Consider the following 22776-nt stretch of genomic DNA (forward strand, 5'->3'; position numbering starts at 1 on the left):
TTTATTAACAGGGGGTTGGAGTTTCAGAGCCGTGGGGTTATGCTGCAACTGTACAGGACCTTGGTGAGACCACATTTGGAATATTGTGTGCAGTTCTGGTCACCTCACTATGAGAAGGATGTGGAAGCGCTGGAAAGAGTGCAGAGGAGATTTACCAGGATGCTGCCTGGTTTGGAGGGTAGGTCTTATGAGGAAAGGTTGAGGGAGCTAGGGCTGTTCTCTCTGGAGCGGAGGAGGCTGAGGGGAGACTTAATAGAGGTTTATAAAATGATGAAGGGGATAGATAGAGTGAACGTTCAAAGACTATTTCCTCGGGTGGGATGGAGCGATTACAAGGGGGCATAACTATAGGGTTCGTGGTGGGAGATACAGGAGGGATATCAGTGGTAGGTTCTTTACGCAGAGAGTGGTTGGGGTGTGGAATGGACTGCCTGCAGTGATAGTGGAGTCAGACACTTTAGGAACATTTAAGCGGTTATTGGATAGGCACATGGAGCGCACCAGGATGATAGGGAGTGGGATAGCTTGATCTTGGTTTCAGATAAAGCTCCGCACAACATCGTGGGCCGAAGGGCCTGTTCTGTGCTGTACTGTTCTATGTTCTATGTTCAGGTGAGTGGGAATTGTGTTCACAGACAGGGTATATAAAGACACAAACTCAATTTACATGAATAATGGTTGAAATGCGAATACTTACAGCTAATCAAGTCTTTAAGATACAAACAACGTGAGTGGAGAGAGCATCAAGACAGGTTAAAGAGAGGTGTATCGTCTCCAGACAGTGAGACTCTGCAGGTCCAGGCAACTGTGGGGGTTACAGATAGTGTGACATGAACCCAAGATCCCGGTTGAGGCCGTCCTTGTGTGTGGGGAACTTGGCTATCAGTTTCTGCTCAGCGACTCTGCGCTGTCGTGTGTCGCGAAGGCCGCCTTGGAGAACGCTTACCCGAATATCAGAGGCTGAATGCCCCGTGACCGCTGAAGTGCTCCCCAACAGGAAGAGAACAGTCTTGCCTGGTGATTGTCGAGCGGTGTTCATTCATCCGTTGTCGCAGCGTCTGCCTGGTCTCCCCAATGTACCATGCCTCGGGACATCCTTTCCCGCAGCGTATCCTCCACACGAGGATGGCCTCAACCGGGATATTGGGTTCATGTCACACTATCTGTAACGCCCACAGTTGCCTGGACCTGCAGAGTCTCACTGGCTGTCTTGTCTGGAGACAATACACATCTCTTTAACCTGTCTTGATGCTCTCTCCACTCTCATTGTTTGTATCTTAAAGACTTGATTAGTTGTAAGTATTCGCATTCCAACCATTATTCATGTAAATTGAGTCTGTGTCTTTATATGCCCTGTTTGTGAACAGAATTCCCACTCACCTGAAGAAGGGGCTTGCAGCTCCGAAAGCTTGTGTGGCTTTTGCTACCAAATAAACCTGTTGGACTTTAACCTGGTGTTGTTAAACTTCTTACTACCAGAGCAGGTCAGAGGCTGGGAATCCTGCGGGGAGTAACTCAACTCTCCTGACTCCTTCCCACCCAAAGCCTGTCCGCCATCTACAAGGACACAAGTCAGGAGTGCGCTGGAATACTCCCCACTCGCCTGGATGGGGGCGGCTCCCACAACACTCGAGAAGCTCAACACCATCCAGGATAAAGCAGCCCCGCTGGATTGCCACCACATCCACAAACACCCACTCACTCCACCACCCACGCTCAGTAGCAGCGGTGTGTACCATCTACAAGATACACTGCAGCAACTCACCAAAGATCCTTAGGCAGCACCTTCCAAACCCACCACCACTCCCATCTAGAAGGACAAGGAACAGCAGATACAGGGGGAACACCACCACCTGCAAGCCCCCCTCCAAGACACTCACCGTCCCGACTTGAGAAGACATCAGCTGTTCCTTCACTGTGGCTGGGGTCAAAATCCTGGAACTCCCTCCCTAACAGCGCCGTGGGTGTACCTACACCCCACACACACACACACACGGGGGCTGACTGAGGTCCAATCACAATCCTGGAACTCCCTCCCTAACAGCGCCGTGGGTGTACCTACACCCCACACACACACACACACACACACATACACACATGAGGACTGGGGTGGGTTCTAGAACTCACCCACCACCTTCTGGAGGGGCGATGAGCGATGGTCCCTCCATGAGGACGCTACAATTAAGAAAGCCCCACCAACGCCTCTACTTTCTCAGGAGACTAAGGAAATTTGGCATGTCCGCTACGACTCTCACCAACTTTTACAGATGCCCCATAGAAAGCATCCTTCCCGGGTGTATCACAGCTTGGTCTGGGGCTCCTGCTCTGCCCAAGATCGCAAGGAACTACAAAGGGTCGTGTGTGTGAACGTAGCCCAGTCCCATCACGCAAACCAGCCTCCCATCCATTGACTCCGTCTACACTTCCCGCTGCCTCGGGGAAAAGCAGCCGGCATAATCAAGGACCCCACACACCCCGGACATTCTCTCTTCCACCTTCTTCCGTCGGGGAAAAAGATACAAAAGTCTGAGGTCACGTACCGACCGACTCAAGAACAGCTTCTTCCCTGCTGCTGCTGTCAGACTTTTGAATGGACCGACCTCGCGTTAAGCTGATCTTTCTCTACACCCCGAGCTGTGACTGTGACACTACATTCTGCACCCTCTCCTTTCCTTCTCTATGAACGGTAAGCTTTGTCTGTACAGCGCGCAAGAAACAATATTTTTCACCGTATCCCGATACACGGGACAATAATAAATCAAATCAAATTAACCCTCTCACCCACCTCTCTCCCCATTTACACACACACACCGGGTACCCATTACCCTATTGGAGGGGACATTGGAACATAGAACATTACAGCGCAGTACAGGCCCTTCGGCCCTCGATGTTGTGCTGACCAGTGGAACCAATCTAAAGCCCCTCTAATCTACACTATTCCAATATCATCCATATGTTTATCCAATAACCATTTGAATGCTCTCAACGTTGACGAGTCCACCACTGCTGCAGGCAGGGCATTCCACACCCTTACTACTCTCTGAGTAAAGACCCTACCTCTAACATCTGTCCTATATCTCTCACCCCTCAATTTAAAGCTATGTCCCCTCGTGCTAGCCAACACCATCCGAGGAAAAAGGCTCTCACTATCCACCCTATCTAATCCTCTGATCATCTTGTATGCCTCTATTAAGTCATCTCTTAACCTTCTTCTCTCTGACGAAAATTTACACTATAGTTAAGAAAGCCCCACCAACGCCCTCTACTTTCTCAGAAGACTAAGGAAATTCGGCATGTCCGCTACGGCACTCACCAACCTTTACGGCTCCCGGGTCAAGGTCAGGAGGATAAACATTCTCTCCCCCCCCGCCGCCCCCCCTCCGCACGTCCCCGGAGATCTGCACTCACCCGTGTCCGAGAAGGTCAGGAGATAAATGACGGACTCTCCCTCGACTGTGAAGAGCAGCCTTGTTCCGTCTGGACTCCAACACCCCGTCTGAAAGCACACATCAGTCACATCAGCATCACCAGCAGTCAATCCAGACTGCCCAGACCCCACCGCTCACCCACCAGCACCGCCCGCCCAGCTCCTTCCCCAGTTTCTTCTCCCAGCACCCTAGTGGCAAGTAACATTCATTAGGCCACACAAAGGCCAGGCAATGACCATCGCCAGTAAGAGAGACACTAACCGTCTCCCCTTCCTTGACGTTCAATGGCATTACCATCTCTGAATCCCCAGCCCCCTCGCTATCAACATCCTGGGCGAGGGGAGGCGGTTACCACTGACCAGAACCTCACCTGGACTCGCCACAGGAGCAGGAGGAGGCCATTCGGCCCTTCGAGGCTGCTCCCGCCATTCATCACCATCACGGCTGATCATCCAACCCAACAGCCTCATCCTGCTTTCCCCCCATAACCTTTGATCCCCGTTCGCCCCCCAAGTGCTATATCCAGCCGCCTCTTGAATACAGTCAATGTTTTGGCGTCAACTCCTTCCTGTGGGAATGAACTCCACAGGCTCAGCGGGTGAGGAAATATCTCCCCACCTCCGTCCTAAATGGTCTACCCCCCAATCCTCAGACTGTGACCCCCCCTGGTTCTGGACTCCCCCCCCACCATCGGGAACATCCTCCCTGCATCTACCCTGTCCAGTCCTGTTAGAATTTTACAAGTCTCTATGAGATCCCCCCCTCATTCATCTGAACTCCAGTGAAAACAATCCTAACCTCGTCAATCTCTTCTCACACATCCTCATATGGGGTCGGCACGGTGGCACAGTGGGTTAACACTGCTGCCTCACAGCGCCAGGGGACCCCGGGTTCGATTCCCAGCTCGGGTCACTGTCTGCGCGGAGTCTGCACGTTCTCCCCGTGTCTGCGTGGGTTTCCCCCGGGTGCTCCGGTTTCCTCCCACAGTCTGAAAGACGGGGCTGGGTTAGGGTGCATTGACCCGAACAGGCGCCAGAGTGTGGGCGACTAGGGGGATTTTCACAGTAACTTCATTGCAGTGTTAATGCAAGTCTTACTTGTGACTAATAAATAAACTTTACTTTAACTCGTACATAAACACAGTGGCTACAAGAGGCTGGGGATCCTGTGGAGAGTAACTCACCTCCTGACTCCCCAAAGCCTGTCCGCCATCTACAAGGACACAAGTCAGGAGTGTGATGGAATACTCCCCACTCGCCTGGATGGGGGTGGCTCCCACAACACTCAAGAACCTCGACACCATCCAGGACAAACCAGCCCCCTTGATTGGCACCACATCCACAAACACCCACTCCCTCCACCACCGACGCTCAGTAGCAGCAGTGTGGACCATCTAGAAGATGCAATCTCTCCGTACTGGGCATCATCCGAGTGAACCTTCTCCGATCTCCACTCCAAGACAGAGAGTCATAGAGGTTTCCAGCATGGAAACAGGCCCTTCGGCCCAACTTGTCCATACCGCCCTTTTTTTTCAACCCCTTTGCAAGTCCCGATTGCCTGCGTTTGGCCCATATCCCTCTATACCCATCGTACCCACGTAACTGTCTGAACACTTTTTAAAAGACAAAATTGTACCCGCCTCTACTACTGCCTCTGGCAGCTCGTTCCAGACACTCACCACCCTCTGTGTGAAAAAATTGCCCCTCTGGACCCTTTTGTATCTCTCCCCTCTCACCTTAAACCTACGCCCTCTAGTTTTAGACTCCCCTACCTTTGGGGAAAAGATATTGACTATCTCGCTGATCTGTGCCCCTCATTATTTTATAGACCTCTATAAGGTCACCCCTCAGCCTCCTACGCTCCAGAGAAAAAAGTCCCAGTCTATCCAGCCTCTCCTTATAACTCAATCCATCAAGTCCCGGTAGCATCCTAGTAAATCTTTTCTGCACTCTTTCCAGTTTAATAATATCCTTTCTATAATAGGGAGACCAGAACTGTACACAGTATTCCAAGTGTGGCCTTACCAATGTCTTGTACAACTTCAACAAGACGTCCCAACTCCTGTGTTCAATGTTCTGACCGATGAAACCAAGCGTGCCGAATGCCTTCTTCACCGCTCTGTCCACCTGTGACTCCACTTCCAAGGAGCTATGAACCTGTACCCCTAGATCTCTTTGTTCTGTAACTCTCCCCCAACGCCCTACCATTAACTGAGTAAGTCCTGCCCCGGTTCAATCTACCAAAACGCATCACCTCGCATTTGTCTAAATTGAACTCCATCTGCCATTCGTCAGCCCACTGGCCCAATTGATCAAGATCCCGTTGTAATCCGAGACAACCTTCCTCACCGTTGCGCAGACAACCTACCTGACACCGGCCGTGTAGAGTTGGCCATCGTTCGCAGGTCCAGTTGCGGGTCTCCCACACCCTGCCGGACAGACAGAGGGCGTCAGATCAGGAGGAAAACAGCTTCGACACGCTCTCCTTTAACAACCCGTCTGCCCTGGGGGGGGGGGGCGGAACGGGATGGTGGGGAAGGGTCTCTCACAAACCGAGGCCCAGGACCTCCGTACAACTCACACATAAAACTTGAACCCTGCTTCAATCCCGCTCTCCCCCGGCCTGCCATCGCAGCCGCCCCAGCTCCAGGTAGTGACTGGGTACATCTTTAAAAAATTACTCACGGGGCTGTGTGAGCGTCACTGGGCTAGACCAACATTTATCACCCGTCGCTAATCGCCCCCTCCAGAAGGTGGTGGGGGGAGTCACCTTCTCGAACCCACCCCAGCCTCGTGTGTGTGTGTGTGGTGTAGGTACACCCACGGCGCTGTTAGGGAGGGAGTCCCAGGGTTGTGACTGGACATCAGTCAGTCCCCGTGTGTGTGTGTGGTGTAGGTACACCCACGGCACTGTTAGGGAGGGAGTTCCAGGATTTTGATCCCAGCCACAGTGAAGGAACAGCCGATATCCTCCCTAACCTACACATCTTTGGGACACTAAGGGACAATTTAGCATGGCCAATCCACCCTAACCTGCACATCTTTGGACACTAAGGGACAATTTAGCATGGCCAATCCACCCTAACCTACACATCTTTGGACACTAAGGGACAATTTAGCACGGCCAATCCACCCTAACCTACACATCTTTGGGACACTAAGGGACAATTTAGCATGGCCAATCCACCCTAACCTACACATCTTTGGACACTAAGGGACAATTTAGCATGGCCAATCCACCCTAACCTACACATCTTTGGGACACTAAGGGGACAATTTAGCATGGCCAATCCACCCTAACCTACACATCTTTGGACACTAAGGGGACAATTTAGCACGGCCAATCCACCCTAACCTGCACACCTTTGGACACTAAGGGGACAATTTAGCATGGCCAATCCACCCTAACCTACACATCTTTGGACACTAAGGGGACAATTTAGCATGGCCAATGCACCCTAACCTACACATCTTTGGACACTAAGGGGACAATTTAGCATGGCCAATCCACCCTAACCTACACATCTTTGGACACTAAGGGACAATTTAGCATGGCCAATCCACCCTAACCTACACATCTTTGGACACTAAGGGGACAATTTAGCACGGCCAATCCACCCTAACCTACACATCTTTGGACACTAAGGGGACAATTTAGCATGGGCAATCCACCCTAACCTGCACATCTTTGGACACTAAGGGACAATTTAGCATGGCCAATCCACCCTAACCTGCACATCTTTGGACACTAAGGGACAATTTAGCATGGCCAATCCACCTAACCTACACATCTTTGGACACTTAGGGACAATTTAGCATACAGTGGGTTATCACTGCTGCCTCACAGCGCCAGGGACCCGGGTTCGATTCCCCGGGGGCTCAGGTCGCTGTCTGTGCGGAGTTTGCACGTCCTCCCCGTGTCTGAATGGGTTTCCTCCGGGTGCTCCGGTTTCCTCCCACAGTCTGAAAGACGTGCTGGGTTAGGGTGGGCGACGAGGGGGGATTTTCACAGTAACTTCATTGCAGTGTTAATGTCAGCCTAACTTGTGACACTGATAAATAAACTTTAAAACCTCCCCCCCTTTCCCCTCGGTGTACCCCCACTCCCCTCGCTGTGCCCCTCCCTTGCTGTACCGCCCCCCCGCTGTACCTCCCTCCCCCTCGCTGTACCCCCCTCCCCCTCGCTGTACCCCCCTCCCCCTCGCTGTACCCCCCTCCCCCTCGCTGAACACCCCTCCCCCTCTCTGTACCCCCCTCCCCCTCTCTGTACCCCCCTCCCCCTCGCTGTACCCCCCTCCTCCTCAGAGACCCGACCTCCTCCCCCCTGGCACTCACCGGAAGATAGCAGACGGGGTGGCCGCCAGGACTCTGTTTCCGTCAGGCGACCACGACAGGTAAGAGACGCCCCCTCCTCCGACTCGCTGTAAGGGGACGCACATCTCAGTGGACACGTCCCAGACCTGGGGAGAGGGGGGGATGGAGTGGTGGGGGGGGTGGGGAATGGAAAGAGAGAGAAAGGTGAACAGGTCAGCGCAGTCCATCCATTGACTCCGTCTACACTCCCCGCTGCCTCGGGGGGCGGGGGGGGAAAGCAGCCGGCATAATCAAGGACCCCCCCCCGACGCACCCCGGACATTCTCTCTCCCATCTTCTTCCGTCGGGGGAAAAAGATACAAAAGTCTGAGGTCACGTACCGACCGACTCAAGAACAGCTTCTTCCCTGCTGCTGCCGTCAGACTTTTGAATGGACCGACCTCGCATTAAGTTGATCTTTCTCTGCACCCCGAGCTGTGACTCTAACACTACATTCTGCACCCTCTCCTTCCCTCTGTACTCTATGAACGGTATGCTTTGTCTGTATAGCGTGCAAGGCCATAAGACATAGTAGCAGAATGAGGCCACTCGGCCCATCGATTCTGCCCCGCCATTCAATCATGGCTGATATTTTTCTCATCCCCATTCTCCTGCCTTTTCCCCATAACCCCCTGATCCCCTTATTAATCAAGAACCTATCTATCTCTGTCTTAAAGACACTCAATGACCCGGCCTCCACAGCCTTCTGCGGCAAAGAGTTCCACACATTCACCACTCTCTGGCTGAAGAAATTCCTCCTCCATCTCTGTTTTAAAGGATCGTCCCTTTAGCCTGAGGTTGTGTTCCCTCTGGTTCTAGTTTTTCCCACTAGTGGAAACATCCTCTCCACGTCCACTCTATCCAGGCCTCGCAGTATCCTGTAAGTTGAGGTGGGGAGGGCTATAAACAAGCAGATAAGGGATGCGTGTAAAAACGGAACGGCAATAATCATGGGGGACTTCAACATGCACATTGACTGGCAGACTCAAGTCGGTAAGGGTGGAATGGAGGAAGAGTTCTTAGAATGCTGTCGGGATAGTTTCCTTGAACAGCATGTTACGGAACCGACGAGGGAACGAGCTATTTTGGATCTGGTATTGTGTAACGAGGTAGGTAGAATTAAGGATCTTATTGTGAAGGACCCTCTTGGGTCTAGTGACCACAATATGGTTGAATTTCTGATTCAGATGGAAGAGGAGAAAGTTTGGTCTCAAACCAGTGTCCTCTGTTTGAACAGAGGGAAATATGATAGGATGAGGGATGAATTGGCTAAGGTAGACTGGGAGAGCAGGCTGGCAGGTAGGATAGCTGAGGAACAGTGGAGGATTTTTAAGGAGATCCTTTTCAGTTCTCAGCAAAAATATATTCCAGCAAAAAACAAGGATTGTAAGAAAAGGGAGAACCAGCCGTGGATAACGAAGGAAATAAAGGAGAGTATTAAAATAAAAACAGCTGCGTACAGAGTGGCCAAAAATAGTGGAGAAACTAGTGATTGGGAAAAATTTAAGAAACAACAAAGAGAGACTAAGAAAGCGATAAAGAAAGGAAGGATAGACTATGAAGCTAGGCTAGCAATTAATATAAAAAATGATAGTAAAAGTTTTTATAAATATATAAAAAGGAATAGAGTGGCTAGAGTGAATGTTGGACCCTTGGAGGACGAGAGGGGGGAGTTAATAGTGGGAAATGAGGATATGGCTGAGTCTTTAAATAAGTTTTTTGTGTCGGTCTTCACGGTGGAGGACACAAATAGTTTGCCAAATATTAACGATAGAGGGTTGGCAGCAGGAGAAATACTTAATACGATTAATGTTACCAGAGAGGCAGTGCTGGGTAGACTAATGGGACTGAAGGTGGATAAGTCCCCGGGTCCGGATGGAATGCATCCCAGGGTATTGAAAGAAATGTCAGAGGTAATAGTGGATGCGTTAGTGATTATTTATCAAAACTCGTTGCATTCTGGGGTAGTGCCGGTTGATTGGAAAACGGCTAATGTTACGCCGCTGTTTAAAAAAGGAAGGAGACAAAAGGCGGGTAACTATAGGCCGGTCAGCTTAACGTCTGTAGTAGGGAAAATGCTGGAATCCATTATTAAAGAGGAGATAGCAGGGCATCTGGATAGAAATGGTTCGATCAATCAGACGCAGCATGGATTCATGAGGGGAAAGTCGTGCTTGACGAACATGTTGGATTTTTATGAAGATGTGACTAGGGCGGTTGATGGAGGAGAACCGGTGCATGCGGTGTTTTTGGATTTCCAAAAGGCGTTTGATAAGGTGCCCCATAAAAGGCTGCTGAAGAAGATTAGGGCACACGGAGTTGGGGGTAGTGTGTTAAAGTGGATTGGGGACTGGCTATCCGACAGGAAGCAAAGAGTCGGAATAAATGGGTGTTTTTCCGGTTGGAGGAAGGTAACTAGTGGCGTGCCGCAGGGATCGGTACTCGGGCCGCAACTGTTTACCATTTATATAGATGATCTGGAGGAAGGGACGGAGTGTAGGGTAACGAAGTTTGCAGACGACACAAAGATAAGTGGAAAAGTGAATCGTGTGGAGGACGGAGAAGATCTGCAGAGAGATTTGGACAGGCTGAGTGAGTGGGCGAGGATATGGCAAATGGAGTATAACGTTGAGAAATGCGAGGTTATACACTTTGGAGGAAATAATAACAAATGGGATTACTATCTCAATGGAAACAAATTAAAACATGCTACCGTGCAAAGGGACCTGGGGGTCCTTGTGCATGAGACGCAAAAGTCCAGTCTGCAGGTACAACAGGTGATCAAGAAGGCAAATGGGATGTTGGCCTATATTGCGAGGGGGATAGAATATAAAAGCAGGGATGTCTTGATGCACCTGTACAGGGCATTGGTGAGGCCGCAGCTGGAATACTGTGTGCAGTATTGGTCCCCTTATATGAGGAAGGATATATTGGCATTGGAGGGAGTGCAGAGAAGGTTCACCAGGTTGATACCGGAGATGAGGGGTTTGGATTATGAGGAGAGGCTGAGGAGATTGGGTTTGTACTCGTTGGAGTTTAGAAGGATGAGGGGGGATCTTATGGAGACTTATAAGATAATGCGGGGGCTGGATAGGGTGGAGGCGGAGAGATTCTTTCCACTTAGTAAGGAAGTTAAAACTAGAGGGCACAGCCTCAAAATAAAGGGGGGTCGGTTTAAGACAGAGTTGAGGAGGAACTTCTTCTCCCAGAGGGTGGTGAATCTCTGGAATTCTCTGCCCACTGAGGTGGTGGAGGCTACCTCGCTGAATATGTTTAAAGCGCGGATAGATGGATTCCTGATCGGTAAGGGAATTAAGGGTTATGGGGATCAGGCGGGTAAGTGGTACTGATCCACGTCAGATCAGCCATGATCTTATTGAATGGCTCGAGGGGCTAGATGGCCTACTCCTGCTCCTATTTCTTATGTTCTTAAGTTTCAATAAGATCTCCCCCCCCTCATCCTTCTAAACTCCCAACGAGTACAGACCCAGAGTCCTCAACCGTTCCTCATACGACAAGCTCTTCATTCCAGGGATCATTCTTGTGAACCTCCTCTGGACCCTTTCCAAGGCCCAGCACATCCTTCCTTAGATACGGGGGACCCAAAACTGCTCACAATACTCCAAATGGGGTCTGACCAGAACCTTGTACAGCCTCAGAAGTGCATCCCTGCTCTTGTATTCCAGCCCTCTCGACATGAATGCTAACATTGCATTTGCCTTCCTAACCGCCGACTGAACCTGCACGTTAACCTCAAGAGAATCTTGAACAATGACTCCCAAGTCACGGAGCCAGGAGGTCACGCTGCAACTGTACAAAACTCTGGTGCGGCCGCATTTGGAGTATTGCGTACAGTTCTGGTCGCCGCATTATAGGAAAGATGTGGAAGTGTTGGAAAGGGTGCAGCGGAGATTTACCAGGATGTTGCCTGGTATGGTGGGAGAATCGTATGAGGGAAGGCTGAGTGACTTGAGGTTGTTTTCATTAGAGAGAAGAAGGTTAAGAGGTGACTTAATCGAGGCATACAAGATGATCAGAGGATTAGATAGGGTGGACAGTGAGAGCCTTTTTCCTCGGATGGTGTTGGCTAGCACGAGGGGACATAGCTTTAAATTGAGGGGTGATAGATATAGGACAGATGTTAGAGGTAGGTTCTTTACTCAGAGAGTAGTAAGGGCGTGGAATGCCTTGCCTGCAGCAGTGGTGGACTCGTCAACGTTAAGAGCATTCAAATGGTTATTGGATAAACATATGGATGATATTGGAATAGTGTAGATTAGAGGGGCTTTAGATTGGTTCCACTGGTCGGCGCAACATCGAGGGCCGAAGGGCCTGTACTGCGCTGGAATGTTCTATGTGCTTCTGAAGAAACAAGACTTTTCCTGTATCCCGATACACGTGACAATAATAAATCAAATCTAATCAGATCAAATCAGTGCAGTCAGACTCCTCTGCTCCCACCCTCACTCCTTCACCCTCCCCCCGCGTGCGCCCACCTTACCATCATCGAGGTGTCCACAGGAGATCCCGAGAGCAGCAGCCCACCTTTGGGTGCCCAGGCGAGGGAGGTGACGGGACTGTGGCCAGGCTGAGAGAGAACATGAGCACAGCCAGACGAAGGCCTGGGAGTGAGACAGAGAGAGGGGGCTGTCAGGAGTGGATATTAAACTAGCTGGGTCCCAGTGCGGCGCTCCCTCAGCACTGACCCTCCCACAGTGCGGCGCTCCCTCAGCACTGACCCTCCCACAGTGCGGCGCTCCCTCAGCACTGACCCTCCCACAGTGCGGCGCTCCCTCAGCACTGACCCTCCCCACAGTGCAGCGCTCCCTCAGCACCGACCCTCCCACAGTGCGGCGCTCCCTCAGCACTGACCCTCCCCACAGTGCGGCGCTCCCTCAGCACTGACCCTCCCACAGTGCGGCGCTCCCTCAGCACTGACACTCCCACAGTGCGGCGCTCCCTCAGCACTGACCCTCCCACAGTGCGGCGCTCCCTCAGCACTGACCCTCCCACAGTGCGGCGCTCCCTCAGCACTGACACTCCCACAGTGTGGCGCTCCCTCAGCACCGACCCTCCCACAGTGCGGCGCCCCCTCAGCACTGACCCTCCCACAGTGCGGCGCTCCTTCAGCACTGACCGTCCCACAGTGCGGCGCTCCCTCAGCACCGACCCTCCCACAGTGCGGCGCTCCCTCAGCACTGACCCTCCCACAGTGCGGCGCTCCCTCAGCACTGACCCTCCCACAGTGCGGAGCTCCCTCAGCACTGACCCTCCCACAGTGCGGCGCTCCCTCAGCACCGACCCTCCCACAGTGCGGCGCTCCCTCAGCACTGACCCTCCCACAGTGCGGCGCTCCCTCAGCACTGACCCTCCCACAGTGCGGTGCTCCCTCAGCACTGACCCTCCCACAGTGCGGCGCTCCCTCAGCACTGACCCTCCCACACAGTGCGGGGCTCCCTCAGCACTGACCCTCCCACAGTGCGGCGCTCCCTCAGCACTGACCCTCCCACAGTGCGGCGCTCCCTCAGCACTGACCCTCCCACAGTGCGGCGCTCCCTCAGCACTGACCCTCCCACAGTGCGGCGCTCCCTCAGCACTGACCCTCCCACAGTGCGGCGCTCCCTCAGCACTGACACTCCCACAGTGCGACGCTCCCTCAGCACTGACACTCCCACAGTGCGGCGCTCCCTCAGCACTGACCCTCCCACAGTGCGGCGCTCCCTCAGCACTGACACTCCCACAGTGCGGCGCTCCCTCAGCACTGACACTCCCACAGTGCGGCGCTCCCTCAGCACTGACCCTCCCACAGTGCGGCGCTCCCTCAGCACTGACCCTCCCACAGTGCGGCGCTCCCTCAGCACCGACCCTCCCACAGTGCGGCGCTCCCTCAGCACTGACACTCCCACAGTGCGGCGCTCCCTCAGCACCGACCCTCCCACAGTGCGGCGCCCCCTCAGCACTGACCCTCCCACAGTGCGGCGCTCCTTCAGCACTGACCCTCCCACAGTGCGGCGCTCCCTCAGCACCGACCCTCCCACAGTGCGGCGCTCCCTCAGCACTGACCCTCCCACAGTGCGGCGCTCCCTCAGCACTGACCCTCCCACAGTGCGGCGCTCCCTCAGCACTGACCCTCCCACAGTGCGGCGCTCCCTCAGCACCGACCCTCCCCACAGTGCGGCGCTCCCTCAGCACTGACCCTCCCACAGTGCAGCGCTCCCTCAGCACCGACCCGCCCACCGTGCAGCGCTCCCTCAGCACCGACCCGCCCACAGTGCGGCGCTCCCTCAGCACCAACCCGCCCACCGTGCAGCGCTCCCTCAGTACCTCGTGGAGAGTGAAGTGGGGTCTATGTTCCACACGAGGATACAGGTCTCACAACCGACAGCCAGCACGGAGGCACAGAGGGGCTTCCAGGCCACAACGGACACGTCCTTCTGTAAACGGTGTTTCAGGGTTGGCACAGTCTCGCTGAGAGGGAGGTACAGAGAGAGCAGGAGTCACCCAGGGGGCAGGTCACAAACTGCCCAGAGACGTGGCATGCACATCTGCACCTCTCTCAGACACAGACACACACACGGCCCCTGTCGCACACACACTCTCTCTCGTCCGCACTCTCTCTCTCGCACACACACTCTTCTCTCTCTCGCACACACACTCTCTCTCTCGCACACACACGCGCGCACACTCTCGCGGGCGCACACTCTCTCGCGGGCGCGCACTCTCGCGGGCGCGCACACTCTCTCGCGGGCGCACTCTCTCGCGGGCGCACTCTCTCGCGGGCGCACACTCTCGCGGGCGCACACTCTCGCGGGCGCACACTCTCGCGGGCGCACACTCTCGCGGGCGCACACTCTCGCGCGCGCACACTCTCTCGCGCGCACACTCTCTCGCGCGCACTCTCTCGCGCGCACACTCTCTCGCGCGCACACTCTCGCGCGCGCACACTCTCGCGCGCGCACACTCTCGCGCGCGCACACTCTCGCGCGCGCACACTCTCGCGCGCGCACACTCTCGCGCGCGCACACTCTCGCGCGCGCACACTCTCGCGCGCGCACACTCTCGCGCGCGCACACTCTCGCGCGCGCACACTCTCGCGCGCGCACACTCTCGCGCGCGCACACTCTCGCGCGCGCACACTCTCTCGCGCGCACACTCTCTCGCGCGCACACTCTCTCGCGCACACTCTCATGTGCACACACCCTCTCACACGTGCACACACCCACTGTCTCACACGCACACAACCCCTCTCTCACACACACCTTCTCTCGCACGAGCACACAAATAGATAGGCGTTAACACGTACCCTCTCACGCGCACACACATTTATTCAGTTACCCCCCCCCACCAGGCAGGCATACAGCAGCAGAGAAACACTGACACAGTCCACGCAGACACACAGCTGGACACTGACACTCGCAGTGCGTCAAGACGAGCGGGGGGGGGGCTGGGAGCAGGGGGGGGGGGGGGGGGGTGTAGTGGGTCAGACCCAGACGTACCTCTTCCAATTGTAAACCCTGATGGAGTCATCCAACAGCCCCAGGGCAAACTTGTAAGTGTGCGGGTGCCATGCAAAGGCACGCAGAGGGCAGTGCAGCCTGGGGAAACAGAACGGCAGGCCTTGAATTAAAACTATTTACTGACTGTGGCTGGACACGACCAGCGTCGGTAACCGTCCCTGACTGCCCCTCCAGAAGAGGGTCGGTGAGTCGCCTTCTCGAACCCACCCCAGTCCCCGTGTGTGTGTGTGTGTGTGGGGTGTAGGTATACCCACGGCGCTGTTAGGGAGGGAGCTCCAGGATTGTGATTGGACATCAGTCAGTCCCTGTGTGTGTGTGTGGTGTAGGTATACCCACGGCGCTGTTAGGGAGGGAGTTCCAGGATTGTGATTGGACATCAGTCAGTCCCTGTGTGTGTGTGGGGTGTAGGTACACCCACGGCGCTGTTAGGGAGAGAGTTCCAGGATTGTGATTGGACATCAGTCAGTCCCCGTGTGTGTGTGTGTGGGGTGTAGGTACACCCACGGCGCTGTTAGGGAGGGAGTTCCAGGATTGTGATTGGACATCAGTCAGTCCCCGTGTGTGTGTGTGGGGTGTAGGTACACCCACGGCGCTGTTAGGGAGGGAGCTCCAGGATTGTGATTGGACATCAGTCAGTCCCTGTGTGTGTGTGGTGTAGGTACACCCACGGCGCAGTTAGGGAGGGAGTTCCAGGATGTTGACCCAAGCCGCAGTGAAGGAACGGCCGATATGTTTCCAAGTTGGGGTAGAGCCCATATCCCTCTATACCCATCGTAACTGTCTAAACGCTTTTTAAAAGACAAAATTGTACCCGCCTCTACTACTAGCTCTGGCAGCTCGTTCCAGACACTCACCCACCCTCTGTGTGAAAAAATTGCCCCTCTGGGCCCAGGGATAGAGTTTATTCATTCCTGGGCCATGGGCGTCGCTGGCCGGGTCCAGCATTTATTGCCCATCCCTAGTTGCCCCTTGGAGGGACAGTTGAGAGTCGACCACATTGGCTGTGTCTCTGGAGTCACATGTAGGCCCAGACCAGGGTAAGGACGGCAGATTTCCTTCCCTAGAGGGTACATTAGTGACCCAGATGGGTTTTTCCCACAATCGACAATGGGTTCATGGTCATCAGTAGAATCATAGAATCCCTACAGTACAGAAAGAGGCCATTCGGCCCATCGAGTCTGCACCAACCACAATCCCACCCAGGCCCTACCCCCATATCCCTACATATTCTACCCACTAATCCCTCTAATCTACGCATCCCAGGACTCTGAGGGGCAATTTTTAACCTGGCCAATCAACCTAACCCGCACATCTTTGGACTGTGGGAGGAAACCGGAGCACCCGGAGGGAAACCCACGCAGACACGAGGAGAATGTGCAAACTCCGCACAGGCAGTGACCCGAGCCGGGAATCGAACCCAGGTCTCTGGAGCTGTGAAGCAGCAGTGCTAACCACTGTGCCGCCGTGTAGATTCTTAATCCCAGATATTTTTTTATTGAATTCAAATTCCCACCATCTGCCGCGGGCGGGATTCGAACCCGGGTCCTCCCAGAACAGAAGGACAAAGAACGGGACAGCAGAGGAACAGGCCCTTTGGCCCTCCAGGTCCGTGACGACACAGATGCCTCCCTAATCTAATCTTTTCTTGCCTCGACACGGCCCATATCCCTCTGTTCCCTGCCTATTCATGTACCTATCCAGATGCCCCTTGTCTGCCTCCACCAGGGCAGCGTGTTCCAGGCATTCACCACCCTGTGTGTGAAACACCCGCCCCTCACATCTCTTTTAAACTTCCCCCCCCCCCCCCCTCTCACTCTCAACCTATACCCCCCCGAGTAATTCACCCTTCGACCCTGTCATCGAGGTTTACAGCATGGAAACAGGCCCTTCGGCCCAACTAGTCCATGCCGCCCCCTGTTTATTTTAAACCCCCAAGCTAGTCCCAATTGCCCGCGTTTGGCCCATATCCCTCTATACCCATCGTACCCATATAACTATCTAAACGCTTTTAGAACATAGAACATTCCAGCGCAGTACAGGCCCTTCGGCCCTTGATGTTGCGCCGACCAGTGGAACCAATCTAAAGCCCCTCTAATCTACACTATTCCAATATCATCCATATGTTTATCCAATAACCATTTGAATGCTCTTAATGTTGACGAGTCCACTACTGCTACAGGCAGGGCATTCCACGCCCTTACTACTCTCTGAGTAAAGAACCTGCCTCTAACATCTGTCCTATATCTCTCACCCCCTCAATTTAAAGCTATGTCCCCTCGTGCTTGCCAACACCATCCGAGGAAAAAGGCTCTCACTATCCACCCTATCTAATCCTCTGATCATCTTGTATGCCTCTATTAAGTCACCTCTTAACCTTCTTCTCTCCAACGAAAACAACCTCAAGCCCCTCAGCCTTTCCTCATACGGTTTTCCCACCAGACCAGGCAACATCCTGGTAAATCTCCTCTGCACCCTTTCCAACACTTCCACATCTTTCCTATAATGCGGCGACCAGAACTGTACGCAATTCTCCAAATGCGGCCGCACCAGAGTTTTGTACGGTTGCAGCATGACCTCCTGGCTCCGAAACTCAATCCCTCTACCAATAAAAGCTAACACACCGTACGCCTTCTTAACAACCCTATCAACCTGGGTGCCAACTTTCAGGGATCTATGCACATGGACACCCAGATCCCTCTGTTCATCCACACTACCAAGTATCTTACCATTAGCCCAGTACTCTGTATTCCTGTTACTCCTTCCAAAGTGAATCACCTCACACTTCTCCGCATTAAACTCCATTTGCCACCTCTCAGCCCAGCTCTGCAGCTTATCTATGTCCCTCTGTAACCTGCCACTTCCCTCCGCACTGTCTACAACTCCACCGACTTTAGTGTCATCCGCAAATTTACTAACCCGTCCTTCTACGCCCTCATCCAGGTCATTTATAAAAATTACAAACAGCAGTGGCAATTGTCTAAATTAAACTCCATCTGCCATTCGTCAGCCCACTGGCCCAATTGATCAAGATCCCTGTTGCAATTGGAGATAACTTTCTTCACTGTCCACCATGCCACCAATCTTGGTGTCATCTGCAAACTTACTAACCATTCCTCCTAAATTCTCATCCAAATCATTAATATAAATGACAAATAACAGTGGGCCCAGCACTGATCCCTGAGGCACACCGCTGGTCACAGGCCTCCAGTTTGAAAAACAGCCCCTGTACAACCATCCTGGGAAAGAGACTCAGACTATCCACTCTATCCAATCCCGTCATAATCTTGTAAACCTTCATCAGGCTCCCCCCCCCCCCGCCATCCTCCGACGCTCCAATGAAAACAATCCAAGTTTGTTCAAGCTTTCTCCATAGTCCATATCCTCCAAACCAGGCAACATCCTGGTAAATCTCTTCTGCGCCCTTTCCAATGCATCAACATCCTTCCGGTAGTGTGGCAAGCAGAATTGTACACAATACTCCAATTGTGGCCTCAACCAAAGTCTTATACAGCTGCACACTCAACTCCCCGAACGTCACAAGGCCAGCGTGCCATATGCCTTCCTGACCACCTTGTCCACCTGAGTTGCCACCTTCAGGGAACTGTGGATCTGCACGCCTTGATCCCTCCGTATGCTAATATTTCTAAGGACTCTACCATTTACTGTATACTTTCCTTTAAATTGGTATGTCCGCTACGACTCTCACCAACTTTTACAGACGCCCCATAGAAAGCATCCTTTCCGGATGTATCACAGCTTGGTCTGGGGCTCCTGCTCTGCCCAAGACCGCAAGGAACTACAAAGGGTCGTTCATGAATGTAGTCCAATGGGGCGGCACGGTGGCACAGTGTGGTTAGCGCTGCTGCCTCACAGCGCCAGGGACCCGGGTTTGATTCCCCGGGGTTTGGGTCACTGTCTGTGCGGAGTCTGCACGTTCTCCCCATGTCTGCGTGGGTTTCCTCCGGGTGCTCCGGTTTCCTCCCACAGTCTGAAAGACGTGCTGGGTTAGGGTGCATTGGGCCGTGCTAAATTCTCCCTCAGTGTCACCCCGAACAGGCGCCGGAGTGTGGGCGACTAGGGGAATTTCACAGTAACTTCATTGCGGTGTTAATGTCAGCCTAACTTGTGACTAATAAATAAACTTTACTTTACAATCCATCACGCAAACCAGCCTCCCATCCTTTGACTCCGTCTACACTTCCCGCTGCCTCGGGGGGGGAAAAGCAGCCGGCATAATCAAGGACCCCACGCACGCACCCCGGACATTCTCTCTTCCACCTTCTTCCGTCGGGGGAAAAAGGGACAAAAGTCTGAGGTCACGTACCGACCGACTCAAGAACAGCTTCTTCCCTGCTGCTGCCGTCAGAGTTTTGAATGGACCGACCTCGCGTTAAGTTGATCTTTCTCTACACCCCTAGCTGTGACTGTAACACTACATTCTGCACCCTCTCCTTTCCTTCTCTATGAACGGTATGCTTTGTCTGTGTCGCGCGCAAGAAACAATACTTTTCACTGTATCCCGATACACGTGACAATAATAAATCAACTCAAAGACCGGAAAGGCTGGGGGGGAGGGGGGGGGGGGGGGAGGAGGGGGGCACAGGGGGATTGCAGGGCCCGAGGGGCTGAATGTCCTACTTCTGGTCCACTTCCTTGGGGGACTTACCAATCAGCCACCTGAGAGAATTCGGATAACAGCGTCTCAGTACTGAGCTGTGAGGAAACAAGAGTGACCACTGGCGGTTATCCATATACACACACACACATACCACAACCCCCTTGTCCCCACCACCCACCCCCCGCGAGCCCACCCACGACAGGTGAGCTCATAGAGTCAATGGGAAGAGGCCCTTCGTGCCTGTTCTGGCCATCAAACACCAATCTATTCCAGCTCCCCCCACCTTCCCTGCTGAGATGCATTACCTCAAAGGTCATGCATTTTGGAAGGTCTAATACGGATGGGAAATATACAGCAAATGGCGGAACCCTGAAGAGTATTGATAGGCAGAGGGATCTGGGTGTACAGGTACACAGGTCACTGAAAGTGGCAACGCAGGTGGAGAAGGTAGTCAAGAAGGCATACGGCATGCTTGCCTTCATCGGCCGGGGCATTGAGTTTAAAAATTGGCAAGTCACGTTGCAGCTTTATAGACCCTTAGTTAGGCCGCACTTGGAATATAGTGTTCAATTCTGGTCGCCACACTGCCAGAAGGATGTGGAGGCTTTGGAGAGGGTTACAGAAAAGATTCACCAGGATGTTGCCCTGGTCTGGAGGGCATTAGCTATGAGGAGAGGTTGGAGAAACTTGGTTTGTTCTCACTGGAACGACGGAGGTTGAGGGGGAGACCTGATAGAAGTCTACAAGATTATGAGGGGCATGGACAGAGTGGACAGTCAGAAGCTTTTTCCCCCCAGGGTGGAAGAGTTAATTACTAGGGGGGGGGGCACAGGTTTAAGGTGCGAGGGACAAGGTTTAAAGGAGATGTACGAGGCAAGTTTTTTTACACAGAGGGTGGTGGGTGCCTGGAACTCGCTGCCGGGGGAGGGAGTGGAAGCGGATACGGTCGTGAGTTTTAAGGGGCGTCTGGACAAATACATGAATAGGATGGGAATAGAGGGATACGGTCCCCGGAAGGGGAGGGGGTTTTAGTTCAGACGGAGGGGCAGCATGGTCGGTGCAGGAGGGCCGAAGGGCCTGTTCCTGTGCTGGAATTTTCTTTGTTCTTTGGTTCCACCGCTCGCTCCGCACCCTCATACGGTGCGACGCTTCAAGTGCTCACCGCAACACTTCTTAATCGTTGTGAGAGATTCTGCTCCCCCACCGCCCCCCAACCCCGCCCCCCGCCCTTCCAGGCAGCGAGTTCCAGATTCCCACCACCCTCTGGGCAAAAGAGTTTCTCTTCAAACCCACCACCCGCCCCAACTTTTACCTTAAATCCATGTTCCTCCCCCCACAGCCACCCCCCCCCCCCCCCCCAAGTTATTGAGCTCATCATTTTGTCACACACCTCATAAGACCACAAGATATAGGAGCAGGAACAGGATAAGGCCATTTGGCCCATCGGGTCTGCTCCGTCGTTCAATCATGGTTCTCCCGCCTTATCCCCACCCCCACAAACTCTGAACCCCCTTACCAATCGTAATGGCGGCACGGCAGCACAGTGGGTTAGCGCTGCTGCCTCAAAGCGCCGGGGACCCGGGTTCGGTTCCTGGCCTCGGGTCACTGTCTGTGTGGAGTTTGCACCTTCTCCCCGTGTCTGCGTGGGTTTCCTCCGGGTACTCCGGTTTCCTCCCACAGTCCCGAAAGATGTGCAGGCTAGGGTGGATTGGCCATGCTAAATTGTCCCTTAATGTCCAAAGATGTGTAGGTTAGGGTGGATTGGCCATGCTAAATTGTCCCTTAATGTCCAAAGATGTGTAGGTTAGGGTGGATTGGCCATGCTAAATTGTCCCTTAATGTCCAAAGATGTGCAGGTTAGGGTGGATTGGCCATGCTAAATTGTCCCCTTAGTGTCCAAAGATGTGTAGGTTAGGGTGGATTGGCCATGCTAAATTGTCCCTTAGTGTCCAAAGATGTGCAGGTTAGGGTGGATTGGCCATGCTAAATTGTCCCTTAGTGTCCAAAGATGTGTAGGTTAGGGTGGATTGGCCATGCTAAATTGTCCCTTAATGTCCAAAGATATGAAGGTTAGGGTGGATTGGCCATGCTAAATTGCCCCTCAGTGTCCAAAGATGTGTAGGTTAGGGGGATTGGCCATGCTAAATTGTCCCTTAGTGTTCCAAAGATGTGTAGGTGAGGGTGGATTGGCCATGCTAAATTGCCCCTCAGTGTCCAAAGATGTGTAGGTTGGGTGGATTGGCCATGCTAAATTGTCCCTTAGTGTCCAAAGATGTGCGGGTTAGGGTGGATTGGCCATGCTACATTGTCCCTTAGTGTCCCAAAGATGTGCGGGTTAGGGTGGATTGGCCATGCTAAATTGCCCCTTAGTTTCCAAAGATGTGCGGGTTAGGGTGGATTGGCCATGCTAAATTGTCCCTTAGTGTCCCAAAGATGTGCAGGTTAGGGTGGATTGGCCGTGCTAAATTGTCCCTTAGTGTCCAAAGATGTGCAGGTTAGGGTGGATTGGCCATGCTAAATTGTCCCCTTAGTGTCCAAAGATGTGCAGGTTAGGGTGGATTGGCCATGCTAAATTGTCCCCTTAGTGTCCAAAGATGAGCAGGTTAGGGTGGATTGGCCATGCTAAATTGTCCCTTAGTGTCCAAAGATGTGTAGGTTAGGGTGGATTGGCCATGCTAAATTGCCCCTTAGTGTCCAAAGATGAGCAGGTTAGGGTGGATTGGCCATGCTAAATTGCCCCTTAGTGTCAGGGGGACTAGGTAGGGTAAATGCGTGGGGTTACAGGTTAAAGCCAGGGTGGGATTCTTGTCGGTGTCGGCTCGATGGGCCGAATGGCCTCCTTCTGCACTGTAGGGATTCAA

The 22776-nt window shown here is 53.3% G+C and overlaps 1 protein-coding gene across 1 annotated transcript; it reads right to left on the reverse strand.

Moving 5' to 3' along the window:
• Positions 1-3408: 3408 nt before the first annotated feature.
• On the reverse strand, positions 3409-20010 carry aaas (achalasia, adrenocortical insufficiency, alacrimia; the record flags this gene model as incomplete). Its single annotated transcript, XM_078208567.1, has 7 exons — positions 3409-3496; positions 5796-5856; positions 7763-7887; positions 12282-12402; positions 14105-14248; positions 15277-15375; positions 19964-20010. Coding segments are annotated over 7 exons (685 nt in total), but the record flags the coding sequence as incomplete, so codon positions are not given.
• Positions 20011-22776: the final 2766 nt, after the last annotated feature.

This window comes from Mustelus asterias, unplaced genomic scaffold, assembly GCF_964213995.1.
Source record: "Mustelus asterias unplaced genomic scaffold, sMusAst1.hap1.1 HAP1_SCAFFOLD_3953, whole genome shotgun sequence".
Lineage (NCBI taxonomy): Eukaryota > Metazoa > Chordata > Chondrichthyes > Carcharhiniformes > Triakidae > Mustelus > Mustelus asterias.